Raw genomic sequence first — 24,386 nt, forward strand, 5'->3', positions numbered from 1 at the left:
CCTATCTCAGCAATGGCCAGCAACAGATGTTTAGGGCAGCAACAAAAAAAAAAAACAAAAAACAAAAAACATGAGTGATCCTTCCCTCAGATAATCTCCCAGCTTCTAGCAATCACTCTCAAAAGGAAAGATTGAGAAACTCTCAAGTATTTTCTGCTATATCGCGCAGTATATAGCGCAGTAGACTGTTCCCCAGAGAGATAGGGGATCCAAGTTTGCTGACTCCAGACAAGGGAAAGATAAAATGAAACTTGACTTCTCCCGACTCAGTAAGAGCGCGTTCGCAACGGCACAGCAGGGTATTGAGGGAAATAGTAAGGGAAGAAGGGGAAGGAAGAGGCTGTCATCATTGCTCTATTTTTTTTTTTTTATTTATTTAAAACACTTGAAAGTCACTTATACATTCCTCTCTTCTCATCCACAAGTGTTTCATTTTAGAAAGCTAAAATTAACTGTTTCCATGTTTCTCATTATTTAGATAGGGGATTTTGCTGTAAATTTTTGCAGAACTGGATCTGAATTTGTGCACAGTCTCAAGGTAACTGCTTTTTTTTCCCAAAATAAAGGGCTCATTGGACACAATCAGCTGGATCTACTACAAAAAGAATAACTGCATTTTAGCAAATAAATCCTCAAGTCATTTGAAAATAATCCTCAAGACAGGATTCCCCCCCCTTTTCTTTTTTCCAAACTGTACCTGTTTTCCATACATCTATCAAAAAAGACATAAATCAAATCAAACATAGTTACTCTAGGGCCAATATAAACAATGATCTTAACCATTATACCTTTAGAACAAAACCCTACTCTCACCCTCAATTTTAACAATTTCCATTAAATTATCAAGCCTATCCAATAGCCATAAATTTTTTCATACTTTACACATTCCAGTATTTCAGGCTAAGTGAAAGTGCTAGCAGCTGCTGCAAAGGCTGAACACAAAATAGCAACAGTCTTCCCAAAGACAAAACGATGCAGGAAGAAACTCGATCAGTTGGTAAGGAAAACTGAAGTGGATCAAATAATTACTGTGAAGAAGCAGAGCAAGAATCAGGTCGTTTGCCTAACTGGACTGGTCTTTCTTATAAAGTAACAACAGCAAGTAGTGAATACTCATACCTTAGCAGCAAGCACAATCTTTTGGTCTTTCTGGCACCACACCCTGGGGACAAGAGAGGAAGGCTGGAGAAAGGAAGACTCTCCCTTAGTCACGGAGGATAACGTTAGAGATCATTTGTCCAAACTTGACTTCCACAAATCCACAGGCCTCAAAGGGATGCATCCGCGAGTGCTGAGGGAGCTGGCGGATGTTATCGCTAGGCCACTCTCCATCCTCTTTGAAAGGTCCTGGAGATCAGGAGAGGTGCCTGAGGACTGGAGAAAAGCCAATGTCCCAAAAGGGCAAGAAGGAGGAGCCAGGAAACTACAGGCCTCTCAACCTCACCTCCTTCCCGGGAAAGCTGATGGAACAGCTCATCCTGGAGGTCACCTGGAGGACAAGAAGCTGATTGGGAGTAGTCAGCCTGGATTCACCAAAGGGAAATCATGCTTGACCAACCTGATAGCCTTCTATGACGGAAAGACTGGCTGGGTAGATGAGGGGAGAGCAGTGGATGTTGTCTCCCTGGATTTCAGCAGGGCTTTTGACACTGTCTCCCATCACATCCTCCTAGGTAAGCTCAGGAAGTGTGGGCTAGACGAGTGGACAGTGAGGTAGATTGAGAACTGGCTGGATGACAAGGCTCTAGAGGGTTGTGGTCAGCGGCACAGAGTCAAGTTGGAGGCCTGGAGCTAGTGGTGTGCCCCAGGGGTCAGTCCTGGGTCCAGTCTCGTTCAATGTTTCATCCATGACCTGGAGGAAGGGACAGAGTGCCCCCTCAGCAAGTTTGCTGATGAGACTAAACTGGGGGGAGTGGCTGACACACCAGAAGGCTGTGCTGCCATTCAGAGGGACCTGGACAGGCTGGAGAGCTGGGCCGAGAGGAACCTCCTGAAGCTCCACAAAGGCAAGTGCAGGGTCCTGCCCCTGGGGAGGAAGAACCCCAGGCACCAGGACAGGCTGGGGGTTGACCTGCTGGAAAGCAGCTCTGCCGAGAAGGACCTAGGAGTCCTGGTGGACTTAACAAGTCACCAAGTTAACAAGTTAAGTATGAGCCAGCAGCGTGCCCATGTGGCCAAGAAGGCCAGTGGTATCCTGGGGTGCATTAGACAGAGTGTGGCCAGCAGGTGGAGGGAGGTGATCCTGCCCCTCTCCTCAGCCCTGGGGAGGCCTCGTCTGGAGTACTGTGTCCAGTCCTGGGCTCCCCAGCACCAGAGAGACATGGCACTACTGCACAGAGTCCAGCGGAGGGCTACCAAGATGAGGGGACTGAAACATCTCTCCTCTGAAGAAAGGCTGTGAGAGCTGGGCCTGTAGAGCCTGGAGAAGAGAAGACTGATGAGATCGCCCCTCAATGTGTATGAGTATCTGAAGGGGAGGATGTTGAGAGAATGGGGCCAGACTCTTCTGGGGCCACTGGGCCGCTGGTGCCCAGTGACAGGACAAGAGACAACGGGCACAAACTGAAGCACAGGAAGTTCCATCTGAACATGAGAAAAAACTTCTTTCCTGTGAGGGTGACAGAGCATTGGAGCAGGTTGCCCAGAGAGGTTGTGGAGTCTCCTTCCCTGCAGACATTCAAAAGCTGTCTGGACGCGATCCTGGGCAACGTGCTCTAGTTGACCCTGCTTGAGCAGGGAGGTTGGACTAGATGATCTCCAGAGGTCCCTTCCAACCTCAACCATTCTGTGATTCTGTGATCTCTTTACAGCTTATCTCATACTTGGTGTAATTGCTGCTCTGTGACTCAAAAGACTGGAGATGCACAGACATTCTGTCTTAGTTTGTTATTTTTCTACCCGAAATGAACTGTCTGGCTTCAATTCACTTTTCTCTTGCAAAAGGTAGTTAAAAATCTTCCTAAATTTTGTCATCCTACTCCAAAATTTGCTTCTTTCTCCTTATTTTATGTCCTCCTTTCCTCCCTCCATGTATTAGCTTCTTTTCCTTTCCTAAAAATCTCTTCAATTTCTTGTCCACCGATCACCTGGCACATTCAAAGAGACATTTGTTACAAATGGTGAAACAAAACTGATGGACACAGCCTGAGGCAAGGCATTCTAGATTGTGAGTACACTCTTACAGAATAAAAAACCCAACACTTTGTTTTTGACTAATTGCTTCATTTGGAGTGTACATGTGAATAAATGTTCCAGAATATTATATTCTACAATAGCTATGGTAGTTAATTTATATAAATAAGCTCTTAGGCTTGAGATCTGTCTACTTAAGATACTGTGAAAGTACAGAGACAGATATGGAGTTTATGGCAAAAAAGGATGGAGTTTATGGCAAAACTGTCTCTGCAAAGTCCCTTTCCACAAACCCATTATTTCTCCAGCATCTGGGTTTGTGGTTCTTGTGGGCACAATGCCAACGCAATCTGTTTGAACAAGCAGTGGCTGAAAAATGGCTGAAATCTGGCTGAAAAATGTAGTAAACATTTAGCTATATGCAGAATAGTTTAAAGCGTAAAGGCATGCATAGTGGAAAGAGGTAATACCACTGATTTGGGAAATTTGTATTGGAAAAAAAATGTAATTCCGTTGCAAAGGTAAAAGATGGGATAATCTGAAGCCGTATATTGTATACACAAACACACCTGAGCATAAGCACAATGACTTTTATATTAAAAAAAAAAAAAGTGATCCTTAAAAATCAGAATTCTCTTTAAAAAAAAAAGAACAAAAATAAAAACTTGCATCAATAAAGAGAAATCTCAAATCAGAGATTCAGAGTCTACAAAATGTTAGTCATTAATACAAGTCACTACATGATACTGTTGCACATTGAAGAAAAAATGTTCTGTATCTGTATATTAATCACTCAATTTCCACATGCTTCCTTCCCTAAAGTCGGAAAGGCAACATATACTTAAACAGGAGGGAACATCCAGCTTTTTTTTTTTTTTAAATAAGAAAACCTTTTTATTAAAAGAAGAGAATGGAGATCGCTTACATCAACTATTTCTGCAAAATACATATCCACCTTCTCATTTATCTATTTTTATACAGAGAAATATAATCCCTATTTTCGTTCTCTTCTCATAACTTCACCACCAAAATTGCACCTATCTACTTTCAAAGACAAAATGGGTGGATTTTAAATACAGCTCTCATGAGCAAAGGAACACACTTAATGCACTTATTCTTTACAGTAGATCATTTTTAAACAAAGAGTGTGCAAATAAAACTTCCTTATTGGTTATTTAATTCTTGTTTCATTTCTAGTTGTGCTAATTCCTGGTATCAATATCCACGTATTTGATATTTTGTGCCTCAACATCCTAACATATACCATTATGTAAAATAAAGTAACTTTTATTCAAGAACTCACCTTCTCACTTCTGAAAATAAAGTTCCAATGACAACTGGCTTGAATAGCCAAGTAAACTTTATCATCCCTTTACCCATGTAGAAAGTCTCTGGTCCTAAATCTGCAGAGACTTTTCTCTAGAAGCCCTTTACGGTTTGGAGCCCAGCTGTTGGAGAGGCTGATCCTCCACCGATATCGCACAATAGCACTTAGGATGAGTGAGGCTGCTAGGGTTTCCCTTTTGCAGATTTCTCAATTTCAGTACTTTTTTCCTAGTATTAAAACCTTTCATACACCATCAGAGTTGACAAGAAGCAATTTTTGCAGAACATAATGCCCTTTTATTCAGCATATGACAAGCTTTTTGAAGAGAGAATTTTTGGCTATTTATGGGAGTAATCAACGAATGAAACACTTTCTAAATACTCAATGGTCCCCATATTATTGATCTAACTTGGTTTTGGTGGCATTTTAATCCCTCTACTTAAACTAGACAGATACCCCAGTTACAATCTCTATAAAACAATGAAAAAACAAGTAGTCTAGCAAGTTTTTCTTATATATGATGCACTTTCTGTACTTTAACAATGAAAATGTTTGTGCTGTGTGTACACCGATCATCTGGGTGCCATCAACTGTCCTATCCCTCTCCATACAGCATTTCTTTGAAGTTCATCAAATAATTCTAGGGAACAAAAACTAACCAAGAAAAGGAAAACTAACAAGCCTCTAAAAACTTCTCAACAGAAATAAATACTAAAAATCTGTTTAGGAAGCATATTCAGCATACACATATGAAATGGCCCTTCTGAAAGGGAACAAAAGGCACACAAACTATGTCTAGCTTATGACAGTCGTGGAACTTTTAGGATATACCACACGGCCACAGCAGGGAATCACAGGAAACCAGACCCACTACAGGGATCCCGGAAGAAGCAAAGAGAACGATGACATTCTACCAGACAGATCACCTCCAACACACACATATTCCCACAGAAACACTCAATCAGCTGCTAAAATTCAGATAAGCAGAGGTGAATCAATACATCAGATATCACCTATCCTCTGAAAGAAATACTATTAGGGTAACCTTTATGAAAGATAGGTCTGCCTGTAATAGTGGAAGCATATTAGATTACTACAGCTTAGTTTTCACTGGCGAGTCGTTTCCTTTGGCAACAATTTAATTCATCCTGCACAGTTAACCTTTCAGTTTCATTTGCCAGTTCTCACATGCAAGCGCAGTGCCTAATGATAACATTCATTTTCTCTTGAAATACTATAAAATCATTTCCGTATAGTGGCTGCCAGGCTATATACCCTGTGGTTTTCACTCTGTGCTCTCTATCATGTAGTATACCACCTCTGAAATTCTCTGCATGGTCTCTCAATATTAATATGATTTTTTTTTTCAAGTGCAAAAGTAACTGCATGACAGCATAATTAACAGCAGCTAATACAAATACAAGATTAGCCCACTTATGGAAAACAAACATTTGATAACATTAGTATCTTCTTACTTTGGTTAGAAGAAAGAATGAACAACGTGAAATTAGTGCAATTTCTGTGATGTTCAGTCATGCTGTAACTATCCGTAAAAAGCTTGAGTTCTTGTTTTATAAATCCATAAATATAATGTTCTATTACTTCCCATCTGAGAATTTGTTGCATCCAAGTTGTCACATATTATCATTCATTTTAGGTGCCCAAGTGCAGGCGTCTTGAGAAACCTTTATATTCTTGAAAACAACAATCTTAAATTCCGCTGGAATTTCAGCAGATTTAACTACAGCTAAAATTAACAGTTTAGACACTCCTGTCTCTGAAGTCAGCTTCCTAGAAGCAGATCGTAAGTGAACTTAAATCACACAGTTGTTACCGTACACAACAGTAGATATAAACTATCCATTTGTCATTACAGCATATTTGATGTAAAAATAAGAGCTTTCCCCGCAGGGTGACCTTTGCCAAAACACTTAGGGGACTCAAGTATAGAGAAGATGTATTCAAAAATGGAGTAAATGGTACTTTCTTATTCCACTGGAGCATTAAGAAGATAAATTCATACACAACGTGACAACCGAACAGTGAAAAACACTGAACAACCTCTGCATTTAAAATAGAAGCAAGTTAGAACAGAGGAGCAGAACTGACTGTCCAGGTCCAATCCTATCTGTGCTCCTATTGTGTTTTCAAAAGGAACAGAGAATAGCTACTTGGCCAGTGTTTGAAGCTCAAGAGCTGAATGCCTGCTGCTGCACCTGTACGTGACCGAGCACCTTGTGTCCTTGCACCATCACCACATCCGCATGGCTTGGGGAATGGAGAAGGCAGTGACCAACACCATCACTCTATCCTTAGCACACAGAAGACGCTGACTGAAAATACAGATGAGAAAAGCACGTCATCCCCAGCTACAGACGTTAAGCAGAAGAATGAATGAAACCAAACAAAAAGCAGCTTACAAAAGATTTACTACTTCATTGCTTCTTTAATGTTACTCGCTAGTCTATATAGACCTCAGGGTGTGGGAGGACTCTGCTATTTTTTTGTTGTTGTGTAACACACACCTACAGTACTGTAAAACAAACAAATGATTAAAAAACACATGCTTTGCAAGACTCTGTGCTGCATGTTTTGCATGTAAGAACAGAGCAGGGGCTCTGTGTTTGCATGTTTGCATTTCCACTCCTATTCCTTTAGTCAAGAAGTAATCCTGTTTGACTGACGGGGCTTAAAATGATTAGCAAATGCATTTGTTTCTAAGTTGCCTTCTCTAAAATACCCTTAAATTTCCGTAAAATTGTATATCCTAGGAAAGAAATATTTCACTAGGAAAGTACATAAAAGATGAAACATAAGAAAATAACCTGTATGAACACTCATATCGCTTCAGCACTTTTCTTTTTCTACATGACTTTTAAATGTAGAAAAAAGCTTTCAGGAACGTAAAAGTAATTTGTTCAGCTCTAATCACTTCAGCTGTTTTGATGTATCTACACGCATACTTAACATAATGCCTAGACAGAATTATAGATTTCAGACTAGCACTACATTGATAATCGGATCTTTAATCATGGATAGCAGAGTGGCCTGGAAACAGCAGGTGGTTCTATATATCATATTGTTCCCAGAAAATAAAGAGCAGAGCTTCAGCCTTCACCCTCAATTCTTGGGGCTCTTTTTTAGTTTAGAAGTCAAATGCTCGAATTTTATACTCCAAATTCTTTCATGTCCATTTTCACAGCTGCCTATTAAAGAATACACTTCAAAGGAATACACTTCACTGCACAAATATGTTGCTTCCATAATAAATATTTTTGGGAAACAGAGTTAATATATACAAAGAATCAAATTTTTCAAATTCTGCTCAACGCCTACCCACTTGAAAACAAAGCCTACTACACAAGATGAAAAGTACTAAATGACACTACTCAAGCTTTTCTCCTGCAAAGCAGCATTGCTTATAAGAACAAAGCTGTTCAGTTACAGTGCTGTATCTCAGTTCCTCCACCTAACAAATTCTCACCCATAAAGTAAATCTAGTTTGTCTCTTCAAACAAAATTAATTTTGATATATGCACAACAGTTACTAAAGTCTGCATAACACTTAGTCCTATGTCCCAGTTTCGGGGTATAATATGCAGAACTCTTCTTCCTCCCACTTAAACTACAGGTTGAGACGTAGCCATAATATCACTCGATTTTCCTCCACCGCTATCCCCTCTCTATACCCCCCCGCATGCCTCCTTACTGTACCGATCCTCTTCACCCATTAGTCCTCTCTCCATACCATTTTCATCCTATTTCCTGCTTAAGCACTGTCTCATTTTCCCTTCCCTTGCAGTTCCTGTCAGCTCTTACTCCCCTGAACTTCCTTAGACTTCTGATACATATCTTTATGCCATTCTTAATGGTTCTCCCTATCCGTCAAATCCTGACCCTCACTTTCTCATGTGCCATCATAGTACTTCTGCCTCTGGGTGATTCCCTGTCTACTCCCAGTTTGTCTTAAATCCAGACTCCACTTTGCTGCTCTTCACTTTTAACTGATTCTCAGAACTGATCCTCTCACACACCTCAGCTGTCTTACTTTTCAAGTCGTCTTTTTCTTGCATCCCCTCCTTTTTCTCTGTTTCCTAGACAAATTTACTCCCCCACTTAATCCCTAGATTGATATAACTGTCATGAATGAAGTCTGCATTTAGAATAAATAAGATACCCTGGCGGTCATCTTAATAACAGGAAAATCTCCTACTTAACAGCAAAAACTATTCCAGCTTATGTCTCTGTTCTCACCATGAGCAGCAGCATACAGTGATCATTTTGCACATAGAATCGTTTGAGCTTGGTGCTAACAAATGTGAGACTGTGAGGGGAAAAAGGATAGGAAAAAAATGAAACAACCCAAACATCAGCTTGTGATAAAATCAATAGTTATGAATACCAGACTTCTGCTTGTCCCATAGCTTGACCCACATTTTTCAGCTGGGTTTATATTTAAAAAAAAAAAAAAAAAAGTCTCAGCTAGAATGCGTTAAACCAGGTATTTTAACTTTACATAAAAACCAGGTATAATCATCCACTACAGCTGTACCAGTATGATTCTCAGCAATTCTGTTTTTCACAAGAAACTGCCAGCACCAGGGAAAGAGTAAACAAAGAGCCACAATATTTTAGCTAGAAGGCCAGAAATACCAAAGACAGAAGTCTCAAGAACCAAAGCATTAAAGAAAAATAACCTTAAGATCAGACATTACTTCAAACTTTTTTTTTTTAAAACCTTTTTAAAAAGCCATTTATATCCTAAACAATTACTTTCACCAGCTCTCTGATGGTGTATCAGCACCAACATTGTTCATTTCTTTGCTGTACTCTTCTGGAGAGTATTGAAAGGCATAAAACCACTTCCTTCACAACTTCTCCCTATGTGAAGTTCCTTAACATCCGACTCCGCTACACCTTCAAAAAAATCAAAGCAAACATGAAAGTACTTGGACATATCTTTTATCAGACAGGGTGCTCATTCCCATTTTTTCAGTATTCTGCATTTCCTTAGTGAGATTTTTCCAGCACAAAAGATGAAACTTTATCAATATCAGCCTCAGCTGTTTTTTCTAGTAACCAGAATTTTTAAATATATTTAAATTATTAGTAGCACACATCCTATCTCTTGAACTAGCCAAGTTTACATTCTCATTTTTAACACATAGTATACAAATACAATAAAGCTAAATGGTTCTACCTTAGATTTTCACATCTTTTTAACCTGCATCTAAAATGTCACTAGCTAGATAAATTTCACTTCTGTCTCTCCAATACTGTAAAACAATCAAAGTAGAAATAATTCTATTGATGCCTGACGATGTACATTAAACTAGCATGGCATATGTAGGTTTTTTTTTTTTTTTTTAAGTTATATGAACACAAGTAACAAAACCTATACCTATGTTGAACGTCAGGCTATTTTAAAACTCTGTTTTCAGTTACTTACAACTTTGTCAGAATGACTCAGGTATGGAAAATTGTCTGTCCTGAGTGCTGTCTTCAGTGAGAAGGAAAAATGTGAGAATATGTTTTATACCACAGCCCATTCTTTATCATGTGTTTAAAAAAAAACAAACACACACATAACAAAAAACGGAATAGGCTACACAAACCACGCTAAGCCTAAACCTCAAAGATCTATGCTTGCTGTATCAGGCTTTTAATGATTTTGTTGCCACTGCTTAAGCACTAAGAATACAGCCATTACAATCCATAGATTATTTAAAATGTGGTATTTTCCATATCGCTACCATGAATCAATTCCAAACTAACGCTGAACGATTTGTACTTTCTTCCTTCCATCAGAAAATATGCTGTCTCCAGACAGATTACTACAGGCAGTATCCAACATCAGTCCACTGACAATAATGCTTTAAGTTTATAAAACTTAACTACAGCAGCAGACCTAAATCACATGCAAGATCACTGCATCAAAATAGTTTGGCTCTTTGTACCTTCCACTACCAAAGTCAAGTCATAGAAAAATAACAAAAGACCACCATCTATCTTTTCAACAAGGAATCTGCTGTAAGCAGCTGCTCCTGCCCAATTTCCTGTCCAAATTCTGCCAAATTTGTCTAAAGATGAAAACTACAGATCAGCTTCTCCACCAGTAAGGCAATACAGTCTTCTTGTGTAGCAATGACAGCTGCTGTAAATACATGTTTGCAACATTTTTCAAAAGTTTTTGTAAGCAGGAAGAGGAGTTGGTTACTTTGCTTGCCTGCCACTCATCCAGAGATCTCTGTAATCTGTGGATAAGAACGTCTCTCATCCTGAATTTAGCAGTCTGCAATTTGGCTCTGCATTTTTGCACGTTACCATCATTTTTATTAGCTCCAATTACTTCTCTTCTTCTCTCCATCCCAACTTTCTTATCCCTTTCTGCTTAAGTTAGATACTGTCCTCGCCTTCAGAGGATTTATTAGGAGTATTTGCTAGTTAATATCCTAGTTCTTTCAGAATGCCGGGAAATAAGTTAACCAGTCTCAACAAATCGGGTGCTTCAAGCTCAGTTTTGTTTATAGCTTTGCTCACTTCTGTTTCTATACCCAGCATCCATTCTGTCTTCTTCCCCACTTTGAGCTTAAAAACTGCAGCAAAATACTCATTTAGATTTCTAACTGCATATGACCCACTCTTTTTCTGCTCACAGCTCTTATGTCACTAAAGAATGTTTTCATTTTCCTTAATACCTGTTGCCACATCTAACTCAAATTGACTTTTATAAATTTGCCCTTCATCTTTATACACTCTCTTTAAGACAACACTTCCTTTTGATGACCCGGCCTTTTTCTTCCTATTTCTAATAGATGCTGTTCTTTTGTGATATCCTTTTTGTGGGTGCTTCTCATTCACTCGAGTCTGTAGTTTTTCCCCATAATATCCCCCTTCCTTGGAACATTGATTATTAAGCATTCCTCACACTCAGGTCCACTAACTCTACAGTTCTGCTGACTTCACCACTTCTCAGTGTAATGACTTTTTCCCCAAGTACAACCTTATTTTAAAATTGCTTTGTTTTGCTTCTATTTAATACACAACGAATAAAGCCCCAAACATTCAACATACAGTTTACTTCTAGTCCTATCCACAACATCCATTTGATTACTGCCTTTAAACTAAGGACTCTCACATTACCGTCTCCTGCTCCTGTGTGTTTCCTTCTGTAAAAACGAAAATTGTGGCCTATCATCACAGGTGGCTGACCACATAATGGCTGAAACTCAGCTCTTGTTTCTTCTCTCTCTCACACTCTTCCTCCATGCCTGTAGTGTTAGCAGCCAGCCCACTTCACCAGACTATAACCAACAGCTTCTCTTGAATTGAAATCTGTCTGTCCCTCAAAACGCAAACTCCTTCTGCACTGCTCTCTATGAAATACACCCTTTCTATCTACAAAGTTTTTAATCCATGATCTCATCATCTAACTTTGATTATTGCAACGTTCTAGCCTTGATAAACAGTATTGCTCACTCACATCCATTCATGATACTACTGAAAAAACTTCCTCTGCTTGTCTTCTGTGCAATGCATCCTTCTGCATACTTGTGATAGCACTTTTTCTTTTGCATCTAATATAGGACAATACCCTTTGATTCTAATGCTTATAAACAGGCCAATACTCACCATCTGTTGCTCACTCACGTCTCCTGCTCACTCTGATCAGAGTCTTACTCCAGCCACTAACTCCCATTCACTTGGTTTTTTAAACCTTCATGTTTGCTTACCAACACTTAGAAGGATTTTTTTATAGTAACTACAAACTCTCTTGTGCTATAGTGATCACCGAGCATGGAATGGGAAGAGGAGTGGGGGTGGAAGACATCCCCACAGCAGGAGAAGCTGCAGAAAGACTTCATCCAGATACTGCCTCCTCACTTTGCTCTCTCATTCTTCTTTTTTTTTTTTCTTTCTTCCTACCAACAGGAGAAAGAACTTTCTCCTCTAGCAACTCAATGAAGAATATAGCATTTATGCGGAGCCAGTGAAGACACAAGGCAAGTGAGGGCTCCTGCCCCTAGCCCACCCCAAAGAGGTACCCCAGTTCGCGTGAAGCCCCGCTGAGGCACAGCCATGCTCAGGCTCTAGTACCATGGACAGGGCTGTCTCACCTCTCCTGGGGCCTGCCCTGGCAGCTGGGGCAAGGGGGCTGCAGCGGGGGCAAGGCTGGGGAGCTCTGCAGAAGCAGGGCAAAGCACTGACAGCCTCTGCGGCAAAGGACCACTGAGAGCGTTGGAGCAGTGAGGAGACTGCTAAACAGTGACAAAGTACAGGGAAGCCCTGCTGAGACCCAAGACAACAGATGGAAGGGCTGACCTAAAAGGGGGCTAGGCGCAACATTTCTGGAGCTTCAGGTGCAAAAGTTGCATGTTTCTGGGGAACCGGGGCAGGAAGAACGCGTGGGTTCTTACAGCGAGGCTCAGAGGCTGGAGTGCAGGAGCTGAGCTGGGGAACAGCTGTATATATGTACACACAAGGTGCAAATTAAAAAAGAAAATAAAAGAGGTGAGAGTTATCTATAATGTTTAAAAACCACTAATCTAATGCATATGAATAAACAGAAACCACTTCACAGCGGCTAAAGCTATTAACTCACTACACCAGTCATGTATACCAGGCTTCCTTGTAGTCCTCTATCTGTATTCATCAGTTATGATTTTCTTGTTACCTGGACTATAAGGGCTTTGGAGCAGGGCTTATGCTTTTGTCCTGTGACCGTGCACATAACGAAGGCCTCGCCTTTACCTAGCACTGCTGCTTATTACGGTACACAGAAAATAACATGAGAAAGAGAAAGAAGCAGCAAATTTGGGTTAAGCAGAAAGTTAGCCACTTTCCACACCTACTCTCATTTAGCATCAGCAAGAAGTACACTAAATCCAGACTTGCTAGTTCTGAGAAACGCCACAGCGCTAGGGAGGAAAAAAAAATTCAAAGGATAAAGGCCGGAATTAGTAAAATACTTTGTGTATGTATGTGTGTGTGTATATATATATATATGTGTGTGTGTGTGTGTGTGCGTGTGTGTGTGTCTGTGTGTCTGTGTGTGTATGTATACATTTTTTCCACTGATCCTCCTATTGGGAATGGAAACATTTGGTATTCGAAAGAGGATGCATTATTTGACGAACCAAGGCAGGTTGCACAGTAATCTACTTATATGACTTGAAACTGTTTTAACTGACTGTACATTGTCTGTACCTTAAACGTTTAAGGTTTAAATTCTGTGTTTTAAAATGGGCATTTAGCTCCCTCTGAAGAACTACAATTTAGCTCCTGCATTTCTGGAGCTTCCATCCTCCATACTCCTCTCAAAAAAGAACTCACATGTTGCACTTTGCAATCATAATCCCTTTTGTACCATGATGACTTTTCCAGACACCTCTTTGGATGCTGATGACAGAGAATCATGACTTCAGAAAGGAAGCAGAAGTGGAACATGAAAAAAATTTAAAATAACACTATATTTATGAAACTGTATTTAGTAATGAGGGAACAAAAGTGTGCAAATATGTTCTAGAGAGGACATCTAAAATTCCACAGAAAGAGTTTATATTACCTCTTATCCTCATTAGCTTTGCAGAACCAAAATGGACCAGAGAGAATTAAAGAATTCTAATGTACAACAAGGAATGGAATTCAACAAGTATCAATCCCATACACCTTTCCAAGCCTGCTTAAAGTAGTGGGATTGCTTTAGATGGTAAGATCTTGCTACCAGTTCTGATACAAAAACCTATCTTGTAAGTGACAGTGAGGAAGGAAAGAACTTGATACTCGAATGATACGCTGCGTTCCTAGGGGGGGGAAATTCCAGAAGAAATGTTTTTAAACTGTAACATGACAGAAACATTGAGATGTAGTAATCGTGGAATAGGACCTATAGAAGGTATGCAACTAGTGACCTGAAATTAGAAGTTACAGGTTTAACATTCATTTCTCAGACTTTTCAGAAATTCCTGGAGAGTGGATTTTGAATAAACCCCAAACTGTTAAAATCCATTTAAAACCAGAGAACTAACACAGTCTTTGCTTCCATCATACTGCTTTTTTTGCTTGTGTTATACATCTTTCCACCACACAGTTGTCCTGTCTGCTTCTTCTAACATACTCATCATAGTAACAATGTCGGTTCAGCTGGGGCTTTTTTCAGTAATCTATTAAACGTCTCTCAATTTTTCTAATTACCTCTCCTTACAGGGAAAACTGTGCATGCAGTGACATTTTAGTAGGTGGGGGTAAGCTTTGTATCTTGAGTATTGACTTAGATTGAAAAGTCTTCGGAGCGTGGATTGTCTGCTACTCTGCTTATATAGCAGCAGGCACAGCAGCCCCCTTTCCCCTCTTTTCTTCATCCAGTAGCGCTGCACCATGACAAACAGCTACGATAGAGCTAAATATTTAAGATTTTTACAAGCTTCAACACCTTTTTTTTTTTTTTAAACCATAAAACTTAACTCAAGCTTCAGAAAAATGTGGCATACTTGGATTCTAATCATTAAATCACTCTATAAAATAATAATTTCCAAAAATCTTTAATGATCTTAGCTATCGGGACCATTTTGCAGGCTTCACTACAGTTCAGGGGCTATTTTATTTAACTTGGAGCACATAAATGAGAGAGAAGAATATGTTCTAATACCACCAAAACCAAATTTTTACATGTATATAGCTTGAGAACAATCACTACACATCGTTAGATCATGTAATAATACAGGACCTTCAATAGAAACAGCAAGCTAAAAAAGATTGCATTTGTAAAACCAGATTACGGATTTCAAGTAACTCCGCCTCCAATCACATGACTATGCTCTGGACTACACCAATTAAAATTTGTTTAATATTAGTCACTATCATGCATGCAAAGATTAAAGGGTAACCTCTAAGGGCCTGAGATACAATGTTTGCTTATGATTTGATTTTAGCAAAAGCTAAAGAGTCCCAGCATTTTGCTAAGCAACGTCCTCATCTGACAAGACTACAGAAATTACACTTATTATTTTTCTTTTGAGACCATTTTCAGTTCCAAGAGCATACCTATCCTACTCCCTTTTCCACTACTTAGAGTAAAGGATCAGATTCTCTTTCTCCAAGTGTTTGAACTGACACCAGTTCCCAAGCTGCAATCCACGCACCTCTGGTGATCCCAAAGGCCACGATAAGTGGTCTGTAATTGGTCTATACAATCACATAAAACAGTAAAAAAAAAAAAAAAAAAAATCACCACAACACAGTGTTTTCAACTGATGCTAAAATCAATCATATGCTGCAACTGACAGAGGTCAGTAAATCCAAATTCAGGAAACACTGATTTAAGGCAATTCCATTGCTTTCAGAGACACAACTCGTAATCTATACATACATAATTGTCCGACATGTTATTGATTTACTCACTTAACAAGCCTTTCCCACTCCATCACCGAAAGCAAGGCCTCCTTAACTTAACTTTTAAGAAGCTACTAGATACCTGCTAATTTACTAAGATAGAATTACAAAACTGGTAGCCAGCAGTATTTTGAGTAAATGTGACACACTTCCCATTAGGATCTGGAAAGAGATACCTGTGTTTGCACAGAGCTGAACTCAAGCTAACAAGTCACACTAATTCCCACTCCCGTGTCTTTGCAATGCCTCCCCCCAGGCCTCTGCTTCCAAGGGAGCGCAAGGCTTGGGTGACTCAGGCTAACTTCATGCATTCACTGTGCACTGCAGACAACTGCACAATCCATTGCAGAACCAGTTTTCCTAGGAGAAGAGACATCCACAAAGAAGTAATACTAACCAGATTTTTTGTTTATTTAATATAAACATATAATACCCTGGATAATGAAAATTGGACTGTATTCAGTTAATAAACTAGTTCTTTTACATTCACTTGTTAAAAATCAGTCCATACACAAAGCCAATAGTTTAGCATGGTTTCAAACTTAACTATTTTGAAAAACACATTCCTAAATCTTATACAACCAGACTTCCTGGTTTTTAGAACCCTTCCTAGTTTTTAGAACCATACTATGTACTGCAACTCAATAGTGCACACTGAAAACTGATGTTTTATAGTATCAAGATACTGGAAATGCAAAACAGGTTATTTGCATTACCTTTACATTTCTAGGTGTATACTTTAGTAAGTCTTAATTCACAACATGCTGATAAACGAATTCTTGACAAAACTTAAAAAAAAAAAAGTGCTCAGCACCGACTTCTCTATTACACAATTTACAAATAGCTTTTTAATCAAAAGGCCACATTTAACATGAAAAACCAGGCAGGTCATCCTGCAGGACTTGAGTATTTCCAAACTGAAGCAGTCTAAGTCTGAAAGCAGATTTCATAGTTTTGAAACCATGAAAAACGGTTGTTGTTCTTGATAACACCAAAAGAAAAGTAGTCAGTTATTATTTTAATAAACTCTTTAGGACAGCAGCATAAACAGGCAGTGACTATTGACGTTTTGCCAAAAGTGCTAGAAAGATCAATAAAATTAAGAACAACTATAGCCAGCGCAATCTCCCATCTGCTGCCTTGCAAATTTTACTTGGATCTGTAAGACACTGGGCACATTCATTATGATCATTATCATAAAAGATAAATTTCGTATCTAAGTTAGTAGACAGTGTCTAATATCTGAAATATGCAGAGATACAAACTGAGATTTAACATACTGATCGAGTTTCTTTACAAAAAAAAAAAAAAAATCAAACAGCAGTGTATCAGTGATCTGACATAAACATCAAGGAGACCAACTAAATAAGAAAGGAATCCACTGTATTCAAACTTTCAAATGCACATCATTCTCCTAATGTAAAAAAAAAGGTTTTCAAGAACATAATTCACTGACTTGAATCTTAAAAAAACTTAAATAAATATATTTATTACGTTATATATATAGATGTATTTTACAGTAATACATATAGTGGATCATTTGGGGTTTTTTTAGCAGACATAAAAATGAAAAATAAGAACTTTTTGCAGGTTTTTCCTGAGAAATAGCCTGAAATTCTTGACATCATATAGGTTTAGAAACTGAAGCTTAGAGAAAAATCAAATTTTCTGAGACTTGTAAAAAAAAAAAAAAACACACACACACACACAAAACACTCTAAATCTAGCAAAAGTGCTTTTGATGCAAATATTTATACTAACTTTAATTTTGTGTCGCTCAGTTTTAGGTGGCTTTATCTTACAACCAGAATGATTCACTGTTATAAATATTCTTCAAGAAAAGGTTACCTTTGATATAGAATTGTTGATCCTCAGACTATCAGCTTAACAAGGTATAATTAAAGCCAGGCATTTATGTGCAAGCTTGCATGGAAGAAAATTACCTCAGGAACAAAACAGTAATTCCTTCCGTTCAGATTATTTTGAATCCAACCCCTTGTTTTAGTGGTTTAGCGAACTGGCAAAACAGGAAAATCTTGAAAAGGGTGCTTAAACACCTAACCTTGGTTCTGTTCACTTAAGAATCGTTAATAATCCATTGCTAGTGGCATTTCTTTTGTAAGAAGGGACACTGACTACTGAGAAGATGCTTTTTGCTGAAGAGGCTCTTTCTGGAGCACACGCTTACTGCAAAACAAATCGGCTAAACACACGCTGTAAGAACTGATGTTACAGGTAGATGGAGCAAATTAATCTACATCACAATTTAAGGTTCCCCCTCCCACAAGTTACTTCAGAGAAGCTGCTAGAGGAACCAGGATACACAGCCGCTTTTCATTTTATCGTGCGTATATGACTGGGACGCGGAATGTGCTCTGTGTTCAGACCTGCCCCAGATTTCCGTCCGTCTCATTGGAAACAGGAGGGAAAAGACTCTCCCCCTCCCCACGGCCGGCAGTCACCCTCCTCAGCAGGGATGGCTATTACTATCTCAATTTCAACGACGCATTGCAAAGAGCTTTAGAGAAAAGAAAGGAAAATAAACAACTCCCTTCCCCAGACAAAAGCAGCTCACACGAAGCATTTACAACCCAGGTTGTCTGAGAGGAGGCAAAAAAGAGGGGGCGCAAACTCCACCGCGCTGAGGGCTGGATGAACCTACCCTGCGGTAGGGGTTACGCGTTCCGGCCTAGCTGGGAAGGGCAGGCAGAGCCTTATCACCCGGAAAAAGGGGGTTTTCGAGAGAAGAACACATGCGGGGAGAAGGGGGTGGTTTAAATTTCCATGTGCGGGGACAAGACGGGAGACTGAATGCACTTGTGCCGGGGTGGTGGCGGGCAAACACACACACGCCTGGGGAGAAAGGAGGAAAAGGACAGTGAACCCTCCCGCGGCCAGGGGCTGCGAGGGCCCCAGCCCGCAGGGCAGGCTGGCGGGGCGCCGGTCCAAGGCGCCTCAGGTGTCGCCGTGAAGGACAGGGCGGGGGGAGGCCGCAGAGTTCAACCCCCCCCTCGCCTCCCCCCCAGGGATGAGGGCGGGCGAAACCGACCCCCTCCGAGCTCCTGGGGCGCCAGGCGGAGGGAGAAGCGGGGGCTCAGCTTGCCCCGACCCCGAGAGACGAGGAGGCTGCGGGCGGAGCTGCAGCCCCGGCGCCGCCGGGCGCTGCGCTGCGGTGCGGTGCGGTGCGGAGGGGAGGGGAGGCGGGCAACGAGGCGAGCCCGAGCCCCGCGAGCCGGGGGGCAGCAGCTCTCCAGCCCTTCCCCCCGCCTCCTTTTCTTTCCCTTCCCCACCCGAGCGAGCCCCATTTCCTCTCAGCGGCAGCCGAGGGCGCTCCTCGGCGCCCGGCGGGCAGAGGGAGCGGCGGGAGCCAGCGCCGGTAGCGCCTTGTTCTCTGCTGCCGCGGCGGCGGCCAGGCCGGAGGGGGCTGCGCAGCCCGCTCCCCGCCCTGCCGCGCCTCCCCTCCCGGGCTCACCTCCTCGATGGCCGCCACCGTGTTCCTGCACTGGGCCATCCGGGTGGTGAAGTTGGAGGCGGTAGGTGACTTGTAATCCTCATTGGTCTCGGACACGAATTCCGACACGGAGATCTGGTCCGGCATGGCGGGGCGGGGATGTGTGGGGCAAGGGGAGGGCAGAGGGGAGGGGGGGAAAAGCGGGCGGCTCCGGGGGGGAGGGGAGGGCCCAGGGGGGGCTCCCCCCTCACATCGCTCGGCAACCGGCGGCGGCGGCAGCAGCAGCGCCCTCCTCGCAGCCCCGCCGTCTGGAGCGGCGTTGTCCCTCCTCCGCCACACAAGGAAATTTCCCCGCACCCACACTCCGCCTCGCCGCGCGCTCACGCAGCACCGGGGCCGGGCACACGCCCAGCGGCGGGCGGGGCGGGGCGGGGCGGGGCGGGGGGGAGCTGCCTCCGCACCCCGCCCGCCCACACACGCCCCCGCCGGTTGGGGGTGGGCTCAGGCCCGGCCGCGCTACCCCCGCCACCGCCGCCCTCTCAGGGGACGGGGCGACCTGCCGCTGCCGCCGCCGCCAGCACACGCCCGGCCCCCGCCCCGAGAAGATGGCGGCCCCCGCCCGCCCCGGCAGGTCGCCCTGCTCCCGGCGCCGGGCGGGCAAGCGGGGAAAAGCGGCACCAGCTGGGCAGTCCCAGGGACAGGCTGGGCAGATGCAGCCGTGCGATTGCGGTGAAGTTTGAAAAAATATACATTAAAAAAATCCAAGGGCAGGGGAAGGTGAGGTGCGATACCCACCTGAGGCAGGAAGGGGCACGCCGCAGGGGTCCGCGCTGGCCCCCGCGTTGTTACAGGAGCGTGCTCTTCCTTCACAATTCATAACCTCTTCTGACTGTTCAAAGTCATGCTTCGCACCAGCCTGTCGCATGGTTTCAAGGGAGCCGAAGGAAAGTTTAGCAAATGCTGTAAATCCTCAGAGGTACGCACAAAAATATACTTCTCGGCCAAGTTACGTTTCTATCTAAATTCCTAGAAAGCTCGTTCTGTCCCCGAAGAGGAAGTGGTGTTGTCTGGGGAGGAGACGCTTCCCTCTCTACAGAGAGCTGCAAGGGTGGCTCCAGGCTGGAAGGGCAAAGCAGCCCCGACGGCGGCGCGCACGGCGGCACGCGTTCGCCAGGCTGCGGGAGGGACGCGGCGAGGCGTCGCCTGGGCGGCGTGGCGCGCGCCTCGGAAACCCGGGACGCGATCGAGGGCCGAGGTGTCTCTTGGCCGCCCAGCCCAGGGCTCCCCGGCTCTTCGTGCAGAAAGCTTCGGGAGCCTGTATTTTGGGCCAGAAGCTCTCCAGCGGCTTTTCGCTCCCCTCTGGTGATACGGTTAGTTGTTAGCTTCCTATAAGTAGGAATAATTCTTTATTAATGTGATTTAAAACTCCCCAGGGAATTCAGATGAGTAAGCAGGTACTCTTTCGCTGCGGTTTGTAAAATGTCCGACTAAGTAATTACAGGCCTAGCCAGATGTTACTACCCTTTGCAGTCTTTGCTAGTGTTATACTAAGTTCTTCTTTAACATAATGACGAAGCTCATCAACTGTATTTCTTTTACTTACTGTAGCAAAGCCGATAATGAACACTGGCTATAAGTTACTTTTGTAACTCTGACTAGTTTTTCCATGCTAAACGTTCTTTATTTTCTCTCATAAAAATCACCATTATTTTGCTTTTAACTGTCTCCATAAAATGTTGTGCCCCTCCTCTTGCTAAGACTGTCATACATGCTTAGCTTTACGTGCCTGTTTCAGTTCGTGGTGCATGGACATGTATAATATGTTTCAGTGCTAATGCGTTAAAGTCCTTACCTGTACTTGTCTGTCACTCAGTAAATGAGTATATTTGTGCCCCACTTTAGTATAAATATTCACTGTTGCTAAAAATATGTATGTTGTTTCATCTTCAATTTTGTATCAGCTGATGGTGATGCAGTTGGAGCAATACTTATAATCACACCATTACCAAAACTTAGTAAACACTAGCATTCCTAATCTACCCAATCATATCTTCCAATGTGGCATATTTATTTAGAAAATATGAAGAGAATGGAAAAAAAAACTTGGACTTTGAAAGGCAAATAATACTAGGTTTTAACTTTTTGCAACAGTTTTTCCGTCAGATGTAGTTTGAATCTGCAGCAGGTCAATGAGGTGTCCAGCAGCTACATCTTCTGTCTAGTGCTGGGATATATGCAACTAAGTATCATCATGTAAGGCATCCTTAAATTCTGTAGACTGTATTACCCAGCAGATTAGGTTCGGTGGCTGCAGTGGCGTCTTCTGATATTAAAATTAATAGATTAATAAATTTGCCATCCCAGCGAGACTGCTATGTACTTTGGTCTCAGCTTCTGTATGACAGACTACATTTCATCCAGCTCTCCTTTTAGTAAGGCTAACGATTTGTGCTTGAGTGAACTTCCCCAAAGACATCTAGTCTTGATCTCAGGACTCAACAGTCTGAAGAATCCACTGCTACTTTTAGTATTTTGTTGCCGTGGTTAATCAGGCTGCATGTTCCAGCTATTGCTTGTTATTAGGACTTTTTTCAGTAGATTAAGGAGCTGTTCGTTACTCGGTGTTTTCTCTCTGTGAGCATTCTTAAAAACTATAATGAAATCACTTCTCCATTTTGTTTCTTGATGAACCAAACTGATTGAATCCCCTTTTTTAAAGAGGGCAAAGCTAATTTGAATTGCTTTGCATTTGCCACGAACTAAGATTGTGTATACAGATGGTGACTGTGGTTCAGTCGTCATGTTGCGAATTATCTGCAGTACCACTTTTATTAGTGTACAAGTCCTGCGTCTCTCACTGAAAGACTATTTTTTTCAACCCTTCAATTGTTTTTATAGTGCTAACACCTCGGAAAGTTATTATTCCAGTTTACTACTCCCTTACTGATACGTTCAAGAATTTCATTAGACTCTTTGGCCTCGGTGTCATACTGGAAGTTGATGTTCCGCTCTGACCTGTAGGTATTTATGAGAGACACTCTTTTCAGCATCCAGGCACATTCTCTGAATCTGTGAGTAAGCTGTACAGTGGAATGTCTCAATAATCAGAGAGCTGTGAAGAAGGCTTGCTTTTGCTGGATCTGGTGCTATTATTTTATCTCCAGGTTCTTCCTGCTCCCTTGCTTACCATTGTTCCTTCTCCTGAAACTTTGAACATTCCTTTCTTTTATCTGCATTAATACAAGATAAAACACCACTATCATTGACCTAGTCTCAGAGTTAGAGATCTACTAAAGAGAAATAAACAACGAATATTTTTCAAAGATCCAAACTCTGCAAATTGCTCTACTGAATAGTCCCAAATCTTCCTGGTATGTATAGAATATATCTCTGTAGAGCGGTGTGGAATATCAGGTTTAGGCCTCTTTCCCTACAACCTGTAGCCTGCGGAGGATATGAAAATGAGAAAACTGTTTATACAAACATTTCTTCTGCGCTGACGTTAAACTAGTATTAACGGTTTCATTAATCAGTATTGTTAAAAGCATGAGTTAGACCTGCAAAATCATAAGATAGATTTAAAAATAAAAAACAGAAAAACCTAGAAATTTGATTGAAACTTTAGAAATCGTATCTGTATGCCAGAATTTTTATTTGTATCACTGCCAGTATGTAAGAACCCAAATCATGGACCAGGTGCTGTACAAACACAGAACAGTAAGGGAGTCTCTATCTGGAGACTGGAGGGTCTAAAATTAGCTAATGGAAAGGCAGTCCAGTGAATGTAAGGAAATACTGGACCAGTGCTGGTCAGTACGACCATCTGTGGTCTTGGCACGTTACTGCTTGAACCTTTCTTGAGACAGGTTCTTTTTTAAGATAGGGTTTTCAAGAAGGATTATCAGGTAGAACTAAGGTTTAAGGGGATATCATTACAAGAATTAGTCTCAGTGTGAGACAAAACGTACTGGGCCTTGCATGCTTAAAATTTAACAGTTTAGAGTTGGAGGTTAACGTCATGGATCAAACAGGCAGAAGTTAACGTCTATTGAATGAAAGGACATGCTGAAGGATTTGTAAGAATAGCAGTGAGAGAACATGACGAGCTGGTTAGCCTGTTCCGTGATCCCTCAAGCAGCTGCCTGGAATAGGTCTCAAAATGTGTAAGGGATTTTTTTTTTCCCCGCTAGTCATTTGTCATTATTGTCCTCAACTGACTGACTCAATAACAAATTGCTTCATGTTATCTGCTCTTTGATATCAATGTTTTGTACAGGATTTCTTTCTTTGATAATTGAGGAAATATTTTTTTTTCTGGCCTTCTCTGTGTGTATTCAGTATTTATAGGGATTCTGATGTGTATTTAGTAGTTCCATTACAAGTGTGATCTAAAGGAATGCAACAAGTAAATGGTTCCTAGAAAATCTCATTAGCCTCATTGATTATCTTCAAACTTTCATTTTGCATACATTGTTTTCACAGACTTTAGTGGAAAACTTACACAGAACTTTTTTTCCCGAGTATTAATGGTAACAACAACATCTGCAACTGAAGTGGCAGCAGGTATACATAGGCAAGGAAGAAAACATGGAGAAGTGTTTTGGTGTTTTGTATTGCTGCGCTCTCAACACCCAAAGATAAGCTTTAACCAGTAGCAGGAGAGTACGCTATTTAAAGGGTGCAACAGAACAGGTCTGATTCTGCAGGCCTTTCAGTTCAATGAGAATTTTCCTTACTGAGATGTGGCAGAACTGCACCATAGTTCTATTTAATTTTGTTAATGTCTTATTGTCACAATATTTCTAATGTATCCACTGGAAGAATGTGTACATGCCAGTGTATTATGAAAGACTGTTTCTGGTCATTGGACTCCAGTGTTCACTTCTACTGTGTCTTTGGAGAACGTTTTAATGGGTCAGACTGTATATGTCTATACTGCTCTTTCAGGATGCTCCCAAGAGCTGTCCTTCTCATGACACCTCAGGCTGGATTGTGTTGTGTACTTCAGCTGCAGGCCTGCAGGCCATCGCTAGAATTCACATCAGGTGGGAAGCCCTCAGGGATAGCAACTGCTGAAGAGTTGTC

General features: G+C 41.7%; 1 protein-coding gene across 3 annotated transcripts in view; it reads right to left on the reverse strand.

The window, feature by feature from the left end:
* The window catches only part of ASAP2 (ArfGAP with SH3 domain, ankyrin repeat and PH domain 2), a 96,095-nt gene extending 75,877 nt beyond the window's left edge, over nt 1-20,218 (reverse strand). Inside the window, exon 1 of one of the 3 annotated variants that reach the window (XM_068937217.1) lies at nt 20,097-20,218. Coding sequence is in view for 2 of the 3 variants with exons in the window: in XM_068937218.1 (XP_068793319.1) it covers nt 19,323-19,448 (126 nt within the window). In the remaining variant the exon portion in view is untranslated. Of the gene's footprint in view, nt 1-19,322; nt 19,716-20,096 lie in introns of those variants that run through there. The other 2 variants (XM_068937218.1, XM_068937219.1) reach the window with 2 other exon arrangements.
* Nucleotides 20,219-24,386: the final 4,168 nt, after the last annotated feature.

Source organism: Struthio camelus, chromosome 3, assembly GCF_040807025.1.
Source record: "Struthio camelus isolate bStrCam1 chromosome 3, bStrCam1.hap1, whole genome shotgun sequence".
In the NCBI taxonomy this organism is placed as follows: domain Eukaryota; kingdom Metazoa; phylum Chordata; class Aves; order Struthioniformes; family Struthionidae; genus Struthio; species Struthio camelus.